This window comes from Dermochelys coriacea, chromosome 3 (genome assembly GCF_009764565.3).
Source record: "Dermochelys coriacea isolate rDerCor1 chromosome 3, rDerCor1.pri.v4, whole genome shotgun sequence".
Taxonomy (NCBI): Eukaryota; Metazoa; Chordata; order Testudines; family Dermochelyidae; genus Dermochelys; species Dermochelys coriacea.
Window position 1 is genome coordinate 177,698,154 of NC_050070.1, and position 18,206 is coordinate 177,716,359.

At 38.7% G+C, this 18,206-nt stretch overlaps 1 protein-coding gene across 1 annotated transcript in view; it reads left to right on the forward strand.

The window, feature by feature from the left end:
• The window catches only part of EPAS1 (endothelial PAS domain protein 1), a 141,104-nt gene that overhangs the window by 109,076 nt on the left and 13,822 nt on the right, over nucleotides 1-18,206 (forward strand). Inside the window, exons 7-8 of the mRNA XM_038396641.2 lie at nucleotides 10,748-10,854; nucleotides 17,491-17,638. Coding sequence (XP_038252569.1) covers nucleotides 10,748-10,854; nucleotides 17,491-17,638 — 255 coding nt within the window. The remainder of the gene's footprint in view (nucleotides 1-10,747; nucleotides 10,855-17,490; nucleotides 17,639-18,206) is intronic.

An 18,206-nucleotide genomic window follows, 5' to 3' on the forward strand; every position in this document is an offset into this window, starting at 1 on the left:
AGTTTGTGGGTGGGAGACATAATATAATCACTATGATTAGGAAGCACTGCATCACTAGTACCAATGCTGCTCCTGTCTCCTCCACCTGCACCTGTATCTAGACAGACAACCTACCCTGGATGCCTCTACCCAGATCTTGGTGTGGATTTGCAGAAACTGTGGCCTGCATTTCCCACTCTCAGAAAGCCAGGCTGTGGGGACCATCCAGTGCGAAAGGTGCCTGCTGGTGGAATCTCTCAGGACACAGGTGGGAGAGCTACAGAAGGAGGTGGCTAGGCTGAGCAGCATCCATGCTCATATGGAGACATCCAAGGCAGAGGAGGCTATCCAACTACAGAGAACTGCTGTCACACCAACGGGAGAGGAAGATATGGCTTAGTCACAGGGAGGACGCTGGCTGCTGGTTACTTCTGGCACCAGGCAGTGCTCCACCCCTACTCCCAACCCATAATGGAAAACCATTATGCTGCCCTGGCAACGAGCGATGAGGAATCACCCCCCAAAGATGGAGGAGGAGAAGCCATGTAACCCCAAGGCTGGGAGGATTGCAGTCACCATTCCCAAGAGGAAATGTAGGGTAGTGGTGGTTGGTGACTTTCTTTTGAGGGGCACGGAGGCACCCATCTGTTGCCCTGACATGGCATCCCGCGAGGTATGCTGCCAGCCAGGGGCCCATATCCGAGACATTATGGAGGGATTGTCGAGGATCATCCAGTCCTCTGACTACTATCCCATGCTACTCATCCATGTTGGCACTAATGATACTGCGAGGTATGATCCTCAACAGATCAGAAGTAACTACAGGGCTCTGGGAGTAAGGGTGAAGGAGTTGGGAGCACAGCTGATTGTCTCTTCAAATCTTCTGGTCAAGGGTAGGGGCCCAGTCAGAGACAGATACATCCTGGAGGTGAATGCCTGGCTGCAAGGATGGTGTCACCAGGAAATTGGCTGGTGTTGTACAGGATGTCAGATGATCACAAGGGTTCCTCCCAACCTTAAAATTTATGAACTTGTGTGCCTAATTGTATTTTGGATTTCAGTGGCATTTGCACACCTTACCAATTACATTTTCAACCTGATAGAAACATTGGAGTGGGGGTGGGGGGACTTCACCACATTTTTTTTAGCCCTTAGCCTTGACCTTTGAGAAGTCACTGTATTTTTAATGTCTCTTGGAATTACAAACCAAGGAAGGAAAAAGCCACCTGAAAATAACACACATTATGAACAGAATTGTTTGTAAGTGGAATGTTTTGTTCTGAGAGATCTGAATTGGATGCATCATGATAGTTCTTAAAACAAAAATGTTTGCTCATGATCTAGTTTGGGCAAAAATAATGCAGCCATTCAACCCATTTTTCAAAGGCTACTCCCTACTTATAAGTCATTAAAAGCATCCCAAGGGGCTTGTGACAGGTTGCCCCTCTTTAAGGTGCCATCTGATGTACTGGGATACCACTGAGCCCACCTGTTTCAACAGCCTGGGCCCCCTTTATCCTTTCCTGCTGAGCCAGGCTCTTAAGCCTCCTCTAGCATACACACAGGCAGGGCCACACCCAGCTGCAGAAAGACACAGACACCAAGATCAGCTCTGGGAAGACTCAGTTTAAGGGACTTGCCCCAGCAATCAGGTGCCCACCTCTCTTGGAGTGCAGACCCAAAGGTATATTGTCTTGCACTGTATAGAAAGATCTGCACAGCGCAAGCTCATAAAAATTCACCCTCTCCCTCAATGTGAAGAGAGATATGCACAGCTTCTTGCCCCCCTGCCCCCAGATATGAATTGCACAAACTGGGTTATGTTATAAACAAAATAAATGTATTAACCATAAAAGGCCGATTTTAAGTGATTATATGGGATAGCAAACAGAACAAAGCAGATTATTGAGCAAATAAAAGAAAACATGCATACTAAGCTTAAGATCTTAGAGACTGGTTTCAAGAAGTAATTTCTCACCCTAAATGTTGTTTTAGACAATTTGCAGAGTTTCTGTAGTGTAGAGTTCCAGTTATTTCTTCTTACAGACTGGACCCCCTATCTCAGTCTGGACTCACCCCTGCCTTTCCCCTCAGATTAGGTCCTTTGTCCCTCCAGGTACTTTCAGCAGTCTTTCTTCTTGGGTAGGCAATGGAGGAGAGTCCAGATTAACCCCCTCTCCAGCCTTAAAAGGGATTTACCTAAAGTGGGAAACCTTAGTTTGGTCCCCATCCCCCTACAGAGGAAAAGTACCAGCAATGTCGAAGGTGATATTTTGTATAGGTGACAGGACTACCTGACCTGGTAGTGTCACAGCTACATCCCAGGATGCCTCTCAGGAAGGAGAGAGATTAGTATCTTCACAGTCTTGTTGTTTCTTTGTAATGGCCCATCAAGGCTGTGATGGCTGGTTGTCTGGTGGGTGTCTCCCAGGTACACCCACAGTTATAATTGTTACATAGTCAGTATTCCTAACTTTAGATACAGAAAGGATACATGCATACAAATTGGATAATCACATTCAGTGCATTATAACCTTTCCAATGATACCTTACAAGACCCATCTTGCATAAAATATATCTTAGGCCATATTCATATCATAACGATATTTCTATGAAGAATAGGGGGTGTAACATCACAGGGCTGATGCAACATCATCTTGTCATGACTTCAATTGCCACATCTCCATGTGATGATATCAGAACATCAAAAGGCATCCAACTTGAGGGCATGTTGCAACAGTTTTGTCTTGGAGTCTAAACAAAGATGACCATGCTCAAATGGAAAATAGGTGCCATGAAGTACACTCAGAAAGTGGCTCTTCTATTACAGTAGTCTTCATGTATGTGCAATACAAAAAACAGTCGATACCACTGTACCTGCGAAAGTATGCCATGACTGGCTGGCTGCTGTGAAAATATTCATTTAGCAATTTTCATTTTAAATGGTACTTAAAGTTCTGTTTATGAATCTGTTTTGACAGGTGAAGGATGGTCTCCCGTTATCAATGGATGGTCTCCTGTTATCAGTAGATAAGGGGCAAACCTCTACACTCATCATGCTCCTAGGCTTCTTAGTAGCAATTGAAATTTCTACTTATGGGATATTTCTCTTCTGCATCAGACATTTGGTAGGGAAAATCCTTGAAATGGTCTTAATTTTTCTTGAGGCCTGTACTGATGGGCAACCACTTCTTTACCAATAGGACACCTTTGGAGTGTACTGTAAGATTCATTCCTCTCTTGTGACCTATTCAGTATCTGCTTGCAGCTGCTGGGACAAATTGTGAGACTTAATGATATAAATCGCAATTATGAGCAGAGAGCAATCAACTCTGTTTATCTTTGCATCACACACAACACCACTATCACCCAGCTGTCCCAATATCTGGCCAGTATCAGCACATAGATGAGAAGTTGTTGACTGGAGCTAACTCCAAACAAGATGGAGGTTACACGGGGAAATTTACAGGGAAATACTTGAAAGAGCTTGTCACCTCCGTACTATCTCCTCTAATTGAGGATGTCTATCTCCAGATTATTTTAACAATCTACGGTATAGGAGTCCTTCTACACTCCTCACTCACACTAGAATTTCTCATAGCATCAGCCACAAAAAACACTTTCTGTGGCTAGCTAGATAACTTTGCCCCATCTGTTACTAGAATGACCTGTCTCAATCACATGTCCTTATTATCTCCAGATTGGATTATTGCAATCAGTATGCTTTTTTCAAGGCTTCCCTAGAGGCACACCTTGACTGTTAACCATTGATAATGACTCTATGGGAATGGTTTTCCAACCAGGTATACACCCTCCTTATAGTAGCCCCATCTAAGTTGTAGTTCCCTAGTTTATTTATGAGAAGATCATGCGAGACAGTATCAGAGGTCTTACTAATGTCAAGATATACCATATCTACTGCTTACCCCCTCTCCACAAAGCTTGTTACCTGTCAAAGAAAGCTATTAGGTTTGACATGATTTGTTCTTGACAAATCCATGCTGACTATTACTTATCACCAAGATACTTATATTTGTAATAACTGCCAAAGATCATGCAAATCTCAGATTGAACTGTTCAGTCACATGAGACATTGCAAACCATGTACCATCAAGCATCATAGGCTGCAATTCCCACCGTCTCTCGCAGATGAAAGGATGCCAACAATGAACAAAAAATTTGGACAGCACTCCTGTTGATACTTACTTTGTGTTTGTTAGTCTCTAAGATGCCACAAGTACTCCTTTTCTTTTTTGCGAATACAGACTAACACGGCTGCTACTCTGAAATTAGTTAACATTTGTATTTCAAAGGTTACATGGCTGCCAATTAGAGGAATAGTAGTAATTTTAGTTGAGGTGTGAGTAGTGGGAAAGAACTTTGCTATCCCTTCTACCTCTCTTTTAAAATATAAGAATTTATGGAATTTTTCTTTTGATGGACTGCCTCTTGTGTTTTATGAGCTGAATCCTTCTCTCAGTTATGTCCAAAGGGCCAGTTTTTGAATTCAGTTATTCTGGTAATAACATATCTCAGAATCCAGTAAAACAACAAAGAAACAAGCACTGATCCCTGGGAGCAGAAATGTGACCCAACTGCTATTTTATCAATGTAGTTTTTAGAGCTGTTCTACTCTTTCCTTTTTTAATTGTAGTAAAAACATTGTGGGATATTAGTGACACACAGCAAGGCTTTGTGGTTAAGGCACAATACTGGAAATCAGATGATCTGAGGTCTGTTCCTGAATCTGTCAGGCACCGACTGACTGTGTGACCTTAGATAAGTCGCTTCCCCTCTTTGCTATTTAGTAAAATGCATGCATGGAAAATTCCCTACCTCAAAGGCTGTTGTGAGGCTAAATTCATTAAAGGTGAACTGTAAAGAATTGTTTTTATTAAATTGGGCTTGCACCCATTTTACTTCTTTACTCAATGAAGGCTACATTCAGAAAGACCTCAAGACTTCTGGAATATACTACTCAAACACTTTCACGTTTGTTTCTATTGCCTATCCCTCCCTTCTGACATTTATCTCCCGACTTCTTCTCCTTGTCCAGATCTATTCTGCCCCCAACAATCTTCTATTCATTGAACTTTTTGAAAGTTTGCACTTTTAGAGAAAGGTAAGGGACTGACTGTGGCTACACAAATTTGCAGAGGGACAACAGGGTTGAGGTCTGTTATTTCTCACTCTATATATTATGTATTTTATTTATTTATTTATTTAAAAACATTTTTGCTGTTAACAAGCATGTTATCTCTGGAGACACAAAACCACAGTTTGAGAACTGCAAAACTAAGCATCTCTGATGGTATCTTCTACACTGAGCACTGAGTCCCATTGGGTAGATAGAAAGATTAACCTAAATAATATATACAGAAGCCTGTGGAACCCCATAAGATTGGGTCCCTAATCCATGAACTATTGGAACTCATTTACAAAACTTTTCTTAAACATTACATTAATATATTGTCTCGTACTGTAGATTTAGAATTTGTAATCTCTATTCCATGATGAGATATCTTTGAGCTATAATGTATCTTAATTAAAACTATCTTTAGATAGGTTTTTTTTCCTCAAAAAGCATTTTAATCAAAAAAATCCTATTTAAATAAAAAAAATCCTATTTTTTTTATTTTTTTTAAAAATATCATCGATTTTTATCCACCCTGGTTGGGAGCTGCTTGCTTTCTATGGGCTCTTTTCTCTTCAAGCTGTAGGAGCCAGCTCTTGTCATGGATTTTGATACCCTGATGGAGATGATGGTGCCACTTCTTACAATCACTTGCTAATATTTCCCATCGGTCAGGATCAATTCCAAATTCCTCCATATCTCACCTGCATATGTCTTTATAGCGAAACAGGGGACATCCTGTTGTTCTTGTTCTCTCTGATAGCTCCCTGTACAGCATGTCCTTGGATACTTCTGCATTGGTGACTTTCTGTTGCCATTTGGTGTTGAGTATGCAGTATAAACAGTGTAGGTGGAAACTATTTAAACTTTTCTCCTGATGAGCATAAGTTGTCCATATTTCCCCACCATACATGAGAGTGCTGAAGACACAAGCTTGGTACACTAGCATTTTGGTCTTGATGGTAAGCTTTGAGTTGTTCCATACTCTTTTAGTAACTCTGCTAAAGGCGATGGCAGCCTTTCCAATGCGAACATTTAGTTCTTCATCCAATGAGGGGTTGGTGGTCACTTTGGAACCTAAATAGCTGAACTTTGGACTACTTCTAGCTGGTTTGCATTTAAGGTGATTGAAGGATCTTGTGGAACCCCCTGTCCTAATACAACCGTTTCTTAATGCTGATGGTGAGAGCAAATGCCTGACAGGCACTTGAAAGGCAGTCTGAGTTCTTGTAGTAGATCTTCATCGTGGGCTATAAGGGCATCATCTAATAGAACAGCTAATAGAAGTTCCCTGATTAGCACCTTTTTGACTTTGGCCTTTGACTTAAGTCGGGACAGGTTGAAGATTCCCATCTGATCTTGTGTGGAGGTACACTCCATCTTTCATGTCCTTAAACGCACAGTTCAAGAGTACTGAGAAGAAGATTCCAAAGTGTGTAGTGGCAAGAACACATCCTTGCTTCACTCTGCTTTTCATCTCAAAAGATGAAAATACACTAAAATAAAATGTGCTATCTATCCACAGCTTGAACGAGAAACAATTTTCTGCCTAGTGTTCAAACCCAAAGTAATAAGGATTTCTTAGTTCATGTGTAATGATTGATTAGTCCCATGGAGCATACATACATATCTTCTCCTTTTATTTTTCTTTTCTCCCCCTCCTTCCCACAACACACTTCCAGAAAAATGCTTTCCTCCTTTACGATTGGTTGGTTCAAGCTAACTGCTTGCTACTGTACAATTTATCATGCTCTGTATGTTCATCTGAGATTCTGTACAATCAGGAGATTCCTGTGGAAGCTATTCAGAGTAACTGGAGGATTTGTCTAAAACTAAACTATAGCAGCTCCCCAATAGCGTTTTTGACACCTATATTTAACCTATTTGCTGCATGCCATGTTCTTTCACAAAATGCCCAGTAACTTAAAATGGAGTTATGGGCTGTGTGTGACGCAGCACTGGTGGTGCATTTGGCATCACATCTGGTGCATAATGTGGCATGGAACTGGATAATCTAATTTTCATCTCTGCAAAGGCTCTAGCCTGTGCGCTTTAAGATTTTGAAAATTAACAGCGCCAACCCCTGCCGGCCCCCAGAATGCATGAAACGGTTCTGCAATTTTAAGTAAAGGTTACTCCTGTAACAACTAGAAGATACAGAATTTCTGTAGTGCATACTATGGTACTTTTTTTTTAAAAAAAAAAAAACATGAAGCTCTTTTAGCATATTCTAGTTTTCTGAGAGGTGAGAGAAAAAGGAAAAATCTCTTGCTTCAAATGTTTTCAATTAAGTACAGTCACACTGTACTGGACACGGTTTAAAGAGAAATGCAATGAAGCCTAGAACTGTTAACAGATTAGTTAACAAAGGAGTACAATTGATTTAGCTATTTTAAAACTTGAGTAATATTTCACTGTGATTTAGGATGTTTAGAATTTCTTTCTGTTCAATATTGTTCTTTCACAGCATGAGTGCAGTTCTCTGATACTCAGCCTCTTGAGAGGTCTTTTTTTAATATATTGTTTGTACATTTTAGCTGATCTCAGCAAAAGGACATTGACACTCCCGTTGCCAGAGCCACAACAGTTTAATCCAAAATTACATCTGATCTAATTCAATTTGACATCCTCACTGGAGGCTCATACTACAAGAGGTGGTGCTGCAACATGGAACTACAAGAAGGGGATTTTTGTAATGAGGAAGTTAGCTAGAAACCGATTTGAAAGAGGAGTTAGGTCAAATCCACAGAACCAGCATGCAGCTAGCTAAAAATGCCATGTTTGAATTGCAAAATTATGCATTACTACAGCACCAGGGACTCTCATGTCAATTTCACTGGTGTAACTCAATTCAAGATGATGGAGTAATTTTTTATTTACACTGGCATAATTGGGATCAGTGTCTGTCCCTTGCTTTACTGTTAAACTTTATTTCTTTCCCCTCCTGTCTCTAAATCCATATTTGAAGACTGGGGTTAAATCTCAAACTCTCTGAATTTTAAAAACTTGTCCCATGTGATGGAGTTGCAATCCCACCTAGGTTGTTTGCTGATTCTGTACTAGTGGTTCAAAATTTTTAAGGATTACACATTCAAATTAGTGCACATGGCCAAATTCTGTGGCCAGTTATACCAACACATCTCCATTGAAGACAGGTTATATAAATAAAACCAACCAAAGTCTGCTCTATTTTCAGCATTCACAATTACTTTGTGAGTCTCATGATATTTGGTATTCTACTTAAAGCCCTGGGTCCTGTGAGAATTTCAGCTTTAATTAAAAAGTAAACTTTTAGCCCTCCTGGTTGCAGAGGAAAGCTTGAAAACATGACCCAAGTACAACATAAAGGTTCAGAAACCAGAAGGCAAACAAAAAGAACCCCAAATGTATTATTTTAAAGTCATCTTATTCTTAAGCCTCTCTCTTAATTTTGGAGGGACCTCACTCATGATTTTTTAATGTTGGAGTTGGCAATGCTATATTTATTCACTGACTAAGCGAATTAATAGAAAACAATGTTTTTCAAACCCACACCACTCTGACATATTTGAAGAAATGTGATTTACAACAAGTGGAATCAATGCACTGGTGGTTACTTGTGTATTCATAGAACAGGCTGAATTGCTTATCCTATGTATGGGGAGGCATTTACAGGGCCAAATTCTAGCAGAGCACTCTCCATATGCACTGGCCAGGATATCCATGATTAGCAAGGGGGGTGCAGGGCACACGTTATCCATCCCAATCATGGGTCCCCCAGATATGTGGACAAACAGCTCTGTAGGCTCCTCACAAAGGAGACAGACCTGATCCTATTTACACAAATGTAAATCTAGAGTCATCCCAACTGAAACCAGAATCTGGCACATGGATTTTTCTGAGACAAGATAAAGGGGTCACAAGGGATGGGGGCCATATGTTTATGTGTGTAAAGCACCTGACTCAGCAGTGTCAGCTATTAAACCATATACTAAGGCACATAGTTTATTTGTGGTCCTAGCATGGGGGAGGCCTTGCAGGTGGCTGCCTTGCACATTAATTTGGCTCTTGCAGTATTTATGTATACCTATTTTATGGATGTTTATGGCTTCAGCCATACTTTTCCCTAGAGCACTGGAAAAACACTCAGACCAACAGCAGCAAACCCTCCTAAGCACATGTATACAAAACTGAGAGTTTGATTCTGCACTTGGTTGTGCTGCTTGTAGGCCTGTGTAACTATTAATGTTAATGGCAATTACGTGCGAGAAGAGAGAGGAGACTGAGTATTCATTGAAGTCTGAATTTCCTGGCTTTGTAATGTTTATGACAAGCTAGGAGTTGTCAATTGTTTTTTGTTGTTGTCTGTTAATTTCCCAGTTTTTATTGCAGTTTGTTTAAAGAATAGACGATGTCACCCAGGAGTATTATGGATGAAACAATAAATATTAGTGGTTCCTTAGAATCTCTGCAGTAGATATGACTTTGCTGATGGATGTATATAGGGGGTTTTCTCATTAACTGAGATCTACTTTGTTTCCTGTTTTTAATAGATGAATTTCTGAATACTTTTCATGTGACAGTTACATGCACTTCAAATTTAATTTAGAAACACTTATTTAAAATTAACCCACCCAGCCTGTAAATCTTTATTTTGATATGTCTACTCATTTTGAAGACTTTTTAAAATTTCTCTGATATCCCGAGCTAAATCCTTCCTAAATACTTATTTACATCCTTTAAGAAACTTCTGATTTTTGAGATAAGATTTTCACAATTCTATCTGTATAAACCCTGCATAGTGTGTGGATTCCTGATCCTAGTAACACAGTCCAAATATCCTCATGGATTTTTTGTTGAGAAACATTACTGAATAAGTAAAGCAGCTGATTTCTTTAAAATCTTACTGTCTCTCCTGGCATTAGTTTACTGTGTATTTTGTTTTGATAAATGAAATACCAAAAGCAATGAGCTAATCCCTTGCTACAGTTCAGTTTTTAAAGTCAAAACCATAAGAATTATATAAGCAGAGTAGATAGCCAGAGGGCAGGACCTTCTATTCTTTGCAGACACTGCTCCTGGAGTGGAGGAGTGGAGGATCAGGCCCATCTGGAGTAATAGACAGTGAGACAACTTGTAAGCAATGATTTGCCTGTAGTGAGTTTTCCAACTGTTATGGAACTCTTGGCGAGAAAATAGTGTTTTTAATGGCTGCCTTAATAACCACTATGGAAATGAATGATAAAAGTATTCAAAGGCTTCAGGGCTAAAGGTAGCACTCAGGCTCAGGCTGGAGTCAAGGCAGAGAGACCTCATAAGGGAGGAGGATCTCAGAGGCCAGGCCTATGCCTGAACATCTACACTGCAGTTTTATAGCCCGAGCCTCATGATCCCAAGTCAGCTGATCTGGGCCAGCTGTGACTGTACTGTGGGTCTTTTATGGCAGGGTAGATATACCCTAAGTATGGTAACAGCAAATCATTATTAAGAATACTGTATTTCCTAATATGTTCCAGAAAGAAATCCCAATATGTATTCTTGACATCATGTTTCAGATCTATTGGTATAAGGACTTAAATTAATGGCAGCATTTAAAATATATATAGACATTGTGGAGTAGGAGAGATCTAATAAAACCTTTTTTTCTTGGTCAAGAATTACTGAATTGATTGGATACCACCCAGAAGAGCTACTGGGCCGTTCTGCATATGAATTCTATCATGCCTTGGACTCAGAAAATATGACTAAAAGCCATCAGAACTGTAAGTCATGTTGATATGTCCTTCATTGTACATAAAACACGGTGTGCATGTACCTGACTAACAAGCTGCAAACATAAAGACACATTGGTGTGTTGTTGAGTTCTTGTGTATATCTTGCACGTATTCTGTAAGAGAGAAATGCAAAGGGATTGCATTAGTGCTTCAAAGTGGGACTTAAGTGATGCATTGGCCTTTTGCTATGACCCATTGAAACCCCATCGCTGGCCCTTTAGATGAATTTCACTCTAAATTAGAAACAAAACTAGTTCCATTTGCAGGATCTTGATTCTAGGACACGCCCTTTTTTCTAAGTTAACTCATGATACCAGATTCAGTTGGGAGGCTGAAAAACTGGATAAGAGCAAGCAATAAATATTGGGAAGCAATAAATAAGAATAAATGGTCAATTTCAAGCATGGCAAGAAGTAAATAGTGGCATATCACAGTGATCAGTATTAGACACAGGTGTCCAATATAATAGAAATTAGTAATTGAACAAGATAACTTAGTAGAGCTTTTTCTATGTCTTTCTCTCTTTCCTCCTGTTCCCATCAGTTTACTTCTTTTGCCCACCCAAAACAAATAGCTTGGAAAAAACACATAAATATTTAGGTTAATTCAGAGTAGGGGAGATTGTGGGGAAACTCCAACAGGAGCTAACACAATGAGATAGATGGAAGATGACATTCAGTATACAAAGTAATATATATTGGGGGGAAGATTTTTTTAAACGGTTTTTGTACTTAGTTGGGTTCCATATTACCTGACATGGTCAGCTAAATGTTGGCATCTGCTCAATAGACAATGGTGGTCAGAAGGATGGAGAATTATATGGAAACAAAGTATAATGCCATTGTTTAAATCAATGCTTCATAGTGAAGGTTGTGTACGCTTATGACCACCTCATTTCATTCCTGATATGATCATTTTGAAATTGAGAGGTCATAGAATATGAAACATTGATTGGGGGTAAGGGAGTTCAATAGGAGGAGAATTTTTAAAATACTAAAGATTATTTAGTAGAGAAACACGCATGAAAGGAGATATGCTAGAGATGTATAAAATAAAAGATGTAGACTGCCAGTTAACCACTCCTGTTTGTCCTATCCTATAATATCATAACAAGGGAGCTTTCAATGAAACAAGCAAAACAAACAAAACGAGAAAAAAACAATTTTATATGACATAAAATTATGTGGCTATGCTGATGGAAGATACTATTGAGACACGTAGCTTAGTGAGATTAAAAAATAAAATTATCTGCATGTTCTCAGTACCATTTCCCTCATCTTCCTTCCCTTGTTCCTGCCTTATTTTTTGTTACTTTTTGCCTTAAATTAGATTCTAATATCTTTTTGTGCAGCACTTAATACAATGAGGCCTGACTCCTGCCTGCAGCTTCTAGTTGCTGCTATAATGCAAATAATAATGCTGTTACATTAGCTAGGTTAGAGAAACACAAAGGTGCCAAATTCTCATGCTCGAGGATATAACAGTTTGCACCAGTTGGGGGCCAGGAAAATACCCTACCAAGATGATATAATTGGTCAGGTGTCTCTTGCACATGGCCTCTCTTGCAATCAGGATCTCAAACTAGCTAGACCATTTTTCTGTTCCCTTGTGTCATCTCCTGTGCGCTCTGCGTAAGTGAGGTGAATTGCTTGGTTTTTACATCATAGTCATTTTCACAAAGTGTCGATCCAGTTCTATAGCAGCCTAACAGCAGGATCTGACTCAAACGCTCGGGAACTTTACTGAGACTATCCAACATGCTGCAGCTGATGGCTCCATATAAAAATTTAAAATGACATCATGAGCTTTTAGAAGAGCGTCATGTGTGTAACTTAACCACACGAATGCATTTTGGAACACTAAATTCAACCATAGTTTATGGTTTCCAAGAAGAAAACAATAATAATGACCAGAAATATATACAGTTATAATCAAATTAGTATATAAAACTCTGAGCTGTCTTTTGGAGGTCATAATTGCTGTCTTTGAAATATAAAACAAGCTGTTGGTAGATGAAATAAACTATATCATTTCTTCTCTATCTCTTTGTACTTACTTTACATTTCTAACTATTTTCTTCTGTTAAAGGTAACCCTTAACACTAATCTCCTAAAGATTAGGCTTTTGACTAATATATAAATATAGAATTTTTTGTGAGTGTCCGTGCATTGGAATTGGCCTTTCCTAGCAATATAATGAAGGCCCTGCATGTGTCTACCAAATGCATTTTCAGTGAAAGGCTCAGTCATGTTGTTGGGGCATCCAGTGATAGACCACGATCATCTTTTCCTCATCCCTTTCAGAGTGATTTTAACTTTTTTTAAGAACATAATAATCAGTCTCAGCAGACAACTGCAAAACCAGAAGGGAGGTTTACATTAGCCCTAACAGCAGGGATTCTAGACCTCGCCATCCCCAATAAGCTAAGTACTCAGATGTTCATTAACAAGAATGTTTGACAGCAGAGAGAATCATCTGGGATGCAGAACAATGTTAGTTTTAATCAGAATGTTTTGAGGAAACAGTTATATTTTTTCTCCACTAGCCTGCTGCTGTCAATCGATTCATGTGGCTTTGTCTTTTTTTTTTACAAATTTTGAATTTCCCAAAACAAATTAGGTCTTTTACAGGGGTGAGCAATTAATGATATTGTCTCTGCTCAAGCAAGCTATGTATTCTGAGATATCTGATTAGAATGCATCATGAGCAATTGGTGGCTATGTTGCTTTAAGTTGTTTTTAAATCCCAGAGATCAACAATATAAACTGTAGATAGTTACTTTTGAAATAGCACCAGAGAGGAAATAAAATAAACCACCAGCGGAGGCTGCTCCTTGTTCTAACAGGGTCAGATCGACTCCATGCACAGGACCAGCATAAAGCCTGTGTATCACTTAAGCTCTCAATGTAGGACCTAATCCAAAAGCACTTTGAAGTCAGTGGAAAGACCCAGAAGTGGTTATTTATAAAAAGAATCCCATAGCAGCCTTATAGGGCTACTCAAAGCCATGAGCCCTACATCTGGTAATAAATGTGTAGGATCAGGCCCTATAAAATAAGAGTAGCCCCGCAGTCTCTGAAGGTGTGTGGGGAAGAATATACCCCCCTTTCTAGTCCCAGGGTAGCATAGCTGATGCATTCTGCCCTTCCCTTACAGGCATTGGCCCAAATTCTGTGGTGATGTAAATTAGTGCAATTCCAATAACCTCAACAAGAGCTATATATCACTTTACATCACCAGAAAATTTGGCCCATTCCATCTTGCTGAGGCAAATGCCTCCAGGCACTTCTTACAAGTCCAAAGAAGCCCATGTGGCTTGGGGCATATGAATAGCAAGCCATGAACAATCAGCCACCTGGGCACCAGCAAGCCCTCATTGAACATGGAAGCCCTTGTGACCTTTTGAGAAACTGGGCAGATATTCACGAGTTCTGTTCTGTGATTTCTAACACTCATTGCATAATCTAATGTTAATAGATCTGATATAAGATGACACATAATTATCGTTTTTCAAAAGTACAAATAAGTTAAAACAAGATACAATTTCTTCTGGAGAATTCTCCTAGTTGTTTTGATCTATGCTTCACAAAATTGTTCTCCTAGCAGAGCTGTAAAGTAATGATTCAAAATGCAAAACAAAAATAAAACTCCATGCTAAATATATTAGACATCCAATTTTTATTTAACCTAAGTATGCTTTCTGCAGGAGATAAGTATAATCACACTATAAATATATCCATTGATTCTGAATACATCAATGCCAACAATAATGTCATGTTATCAAAAAAAGAAAAGAATCAAGTTCTAGAGCAGGATTTATTTTTCATTACAAGAAGGTAATCCACCACTAGAATGAGGAAGGGGAAAAAAGTTTGAAGGTTGAATGAACACACCTAAAATAAGCCTTTAAGACAGAAACAGAACTAGGCCCTGGATTTACTGTATCAGTAAAGATACTGATCGGCAGTATCATCATACTGCTGACACACTTGTTGCAGTTTTACAAAACTGTAATGTTTTCAGATGAGGTAATGACCCTGTGCTGAAATAAACCATAGTACTCTTTGTGTTCTTGGCTGCAAGTATAGCTTTATATACAGTATAAGACTTAATTGGTTGTCATCAAATGCAAGATTAGAATTTAATTTGACGGTAATTTAACGTGCCCACTCTTTTATCAGTTATGTGAGGGAGAGATGAAAATCCTTGTTTTTGCACAAAAGATTCATGCAAAGCAATATTTTCCAACCAAACAATTAATATTCTATTACTATTTCCATTTAGGGCCTGGTCTCGTTCCCATTAAAGACAGTTGGAATTTTGCTATTGACTTCCATGGGGAGCTGGCTCTGGCCATCTGAGACCTTTCAATGGGAAGTACATAGAAGTTTGACAGGCCAAGTCAATCATATCATATTTTGCATCTATTTCAAATGTATGACAGCAATTAAAAAAAAAAGCTTTGTAAACAATTAAAGGCAACAAAAGTAACTGAAGATAATATTTTTGTTTATTCTTCAGTGTGATGATCTAATTAATGTTGTATGAGATAGAGATGTAATATTTTGGTAACATATTTAAAATAAAATCCTTTTAACTTTCTAACAACTTGGAAGTCAGACTGAAGGCATATGGCTAGGTAACTGAAAGACTAAATTCAAGTGCATTAGTAATTTATAGTGTTACTCCAAAAAAAGCGTCCTGCCACTCTTTGTATCAGAACATGATGTGCTGGGGGAGGGGGAGATGAGGGGTGTAGATTAAAGCAGTAAAAAGCTTCCCTGTAATGCAACAGGCGCCCTTATTATGACTCTTATTGAAGAGCTGATGATTAGGAAGCCAATGTAATTATGTTTCACAAGCAGAGCAGAACAGTCTCTGAAACATACTAAAGGCAAAACCTTTTGATTTTGTTCCACACATTTAATCAAAAACATATTTCATCAAAAACAATAATCTTATATTTTGTCTAAATTAAAAAAGTCTAAATAAATTAAATGAAGGATGATGAAATATTCCTAGGGAAAAAAACTTTAGCGACAGGAAGAGTAACACTACAAATGACCCACGAACACTTAGAGTGGGGTTCACAAAGGTACTTAAAGGCCTAACCCCCATTGGAATCAAAGGGAGTTAGGCACCTAAACACCTTTGAGTATGCTGCCTTTATTTTATTTCATAAATGTAATGGGCCCAGTTCTGTGGTGGTTGTGCAGGAAAGACTTAGGCTTCAGTAGTTTCTACAATGGCCATGTACACAGGAGTTTTCCTGTGCAAAGACTATCAGATCAAGTTCAACTTCAATTGGACTTTAGTACATCAGTTTAATTGCAATCAAATAATGTTATTACAATTAAAAGCTGCCTAAAGGGGAAATTTTGCCAAAAGGGCCTGATTGTGCAAACTTTAATCCCAATGGTGAGTGCTTATGTGCTAGAATGGATTGCAATATTATTAATATTAACATGGATAGAAAGTTACTGTCAGTTGGGAAAAAGACTGTTACTTGAATGGAAGATACAGTCCATATTAGCTACTTTGATGAAAATGGAAGATGGCTACCAAGTAAAGCATTCTAAAAACTTAAATTCTCAAATGCCAAGAACTCTACACTGAAACATCTTGCCTAACTCTGAGTACTATAGATATTGTATTTAGGAGATATATAAAAGTATTTGTAAAGCATCCAGAACAAACTCTAAATCTGAACTGCACTTTTTTGGTGCAATGTGCTACTACACAAACAAAGCTTGATTCTGTCTTCTGGGTAACCCCGGATGTTACATGGATGTATTACATTGTCCTGGAAGCATTGTTTGACCTTCATCTAAGTCTTAGCTGGAGACTGGCAGGTTAAAAGGAAATATTACAGAGAAATGATGACAGTTGCATAGCCCAAACAGCCAGAAAAGCAGAATAATTCAACTCTCCATTTTCTCTACTGACAAAACAGTACCACTGACAATTCTTCATTTGTGTCACTTTGACAGCTTGGAAAATGTTTTTCTTTTCTTTCCCTTTTGCTGCAAGATCAATGTCAGCGTAGTAACACCATACCTCCTTATTTGCAACAATAACAAAATATATCAGGAATGTATATCTGGAGTTGATGTCATAGATTCCAAGGCATGAGGAAGGAAAGAAAATATATACAATTTAGGCTAAGATTTTTATTTTTAAAAAGGGGTGGGCACCTAAAATTGGGCTCCTAAATTCATAGGCACTTACATAAAAGCAACTGATGGATGTTCAGCACTTTTGAAAATCAGTCCACTTCTTTAGATGCCTAAATATGGTCTGAGGAGCGTAACTTTAGGCACCTATTCTTGGCCTTAAACTAGTCTACATATACATATGCAATCAGTAGTCCACAGATTTTGGGCACCTAACTTGAACTCTCTCACACTGAGCCCCCAGAAATAGTGGCCACTTTTGAAAATTTTAGCTTTAACGATTACACTTCAAAAATAAGATAATCAGACATTTACCAGCAAATAGCTTTAATTCTAGCGCTGTCATTTTACATGGCTAGAACTCAAAGGCAATTTTACTGGTTGTGCTACGTTTATGTATTGCATTCTTATAAATGCTGCTATGTTATTTATATTTTGTCCTATTTGACAGTGTGTGCAAAAGGTCAAGTAGTAACTGGCCAGTACCGAATGCTTGCAAAGCATGGTGGATATGTATGGCTGGAGACTCAAGGAACTGTCATTTACAATACACGCAACCTACAACCTCAGTGTATTGTCTGTGTCAACTATGTACTGAGGTAAGTTATACAGAACCCCAAAAGTGCTTATGAACATTTATGCTGTAACACAGGCAATTAGTGGAATTTTTGTAAGGTATATTTTACTTTGGTATTCTGAAACCAACTTCGCCAAGCAAGATAGATCAAACACAACCGTTGGACATTTTCTTTCAATAATGTGTATTTGATACAAAATCTATTGACACACGTCTGCAGAAGGCTTTTATTTGCATGTAGTAGAATTTCTAGTCTCTTGGCAGGACCAGATATAAAACCTGCATGGAAGATTTGGAATAATTGCTTGCTACCAAGTTGAGAAAAGAAGTTTTTAAGCCTAATCTCTTGTAAATATCAGCAGGAAGAAGTAGTTTTCCTCAGCAAAGTCAAGACCACAAAGTGATCTACTCTTGGCAAAATGAAATATTGTGGTCATAGATTAGGCCAAAATCTGCAATCTTGTAGAGTGAAGCTGGTCTGGGTCATTACTATATTAATTACACATCTATAAAATTGAAGTAACCATGGTGAATCATCCCCCAGAATTATTGTGCAACTGCAGCTCCTCTTTGCGTCAAGTTAAGTTCTG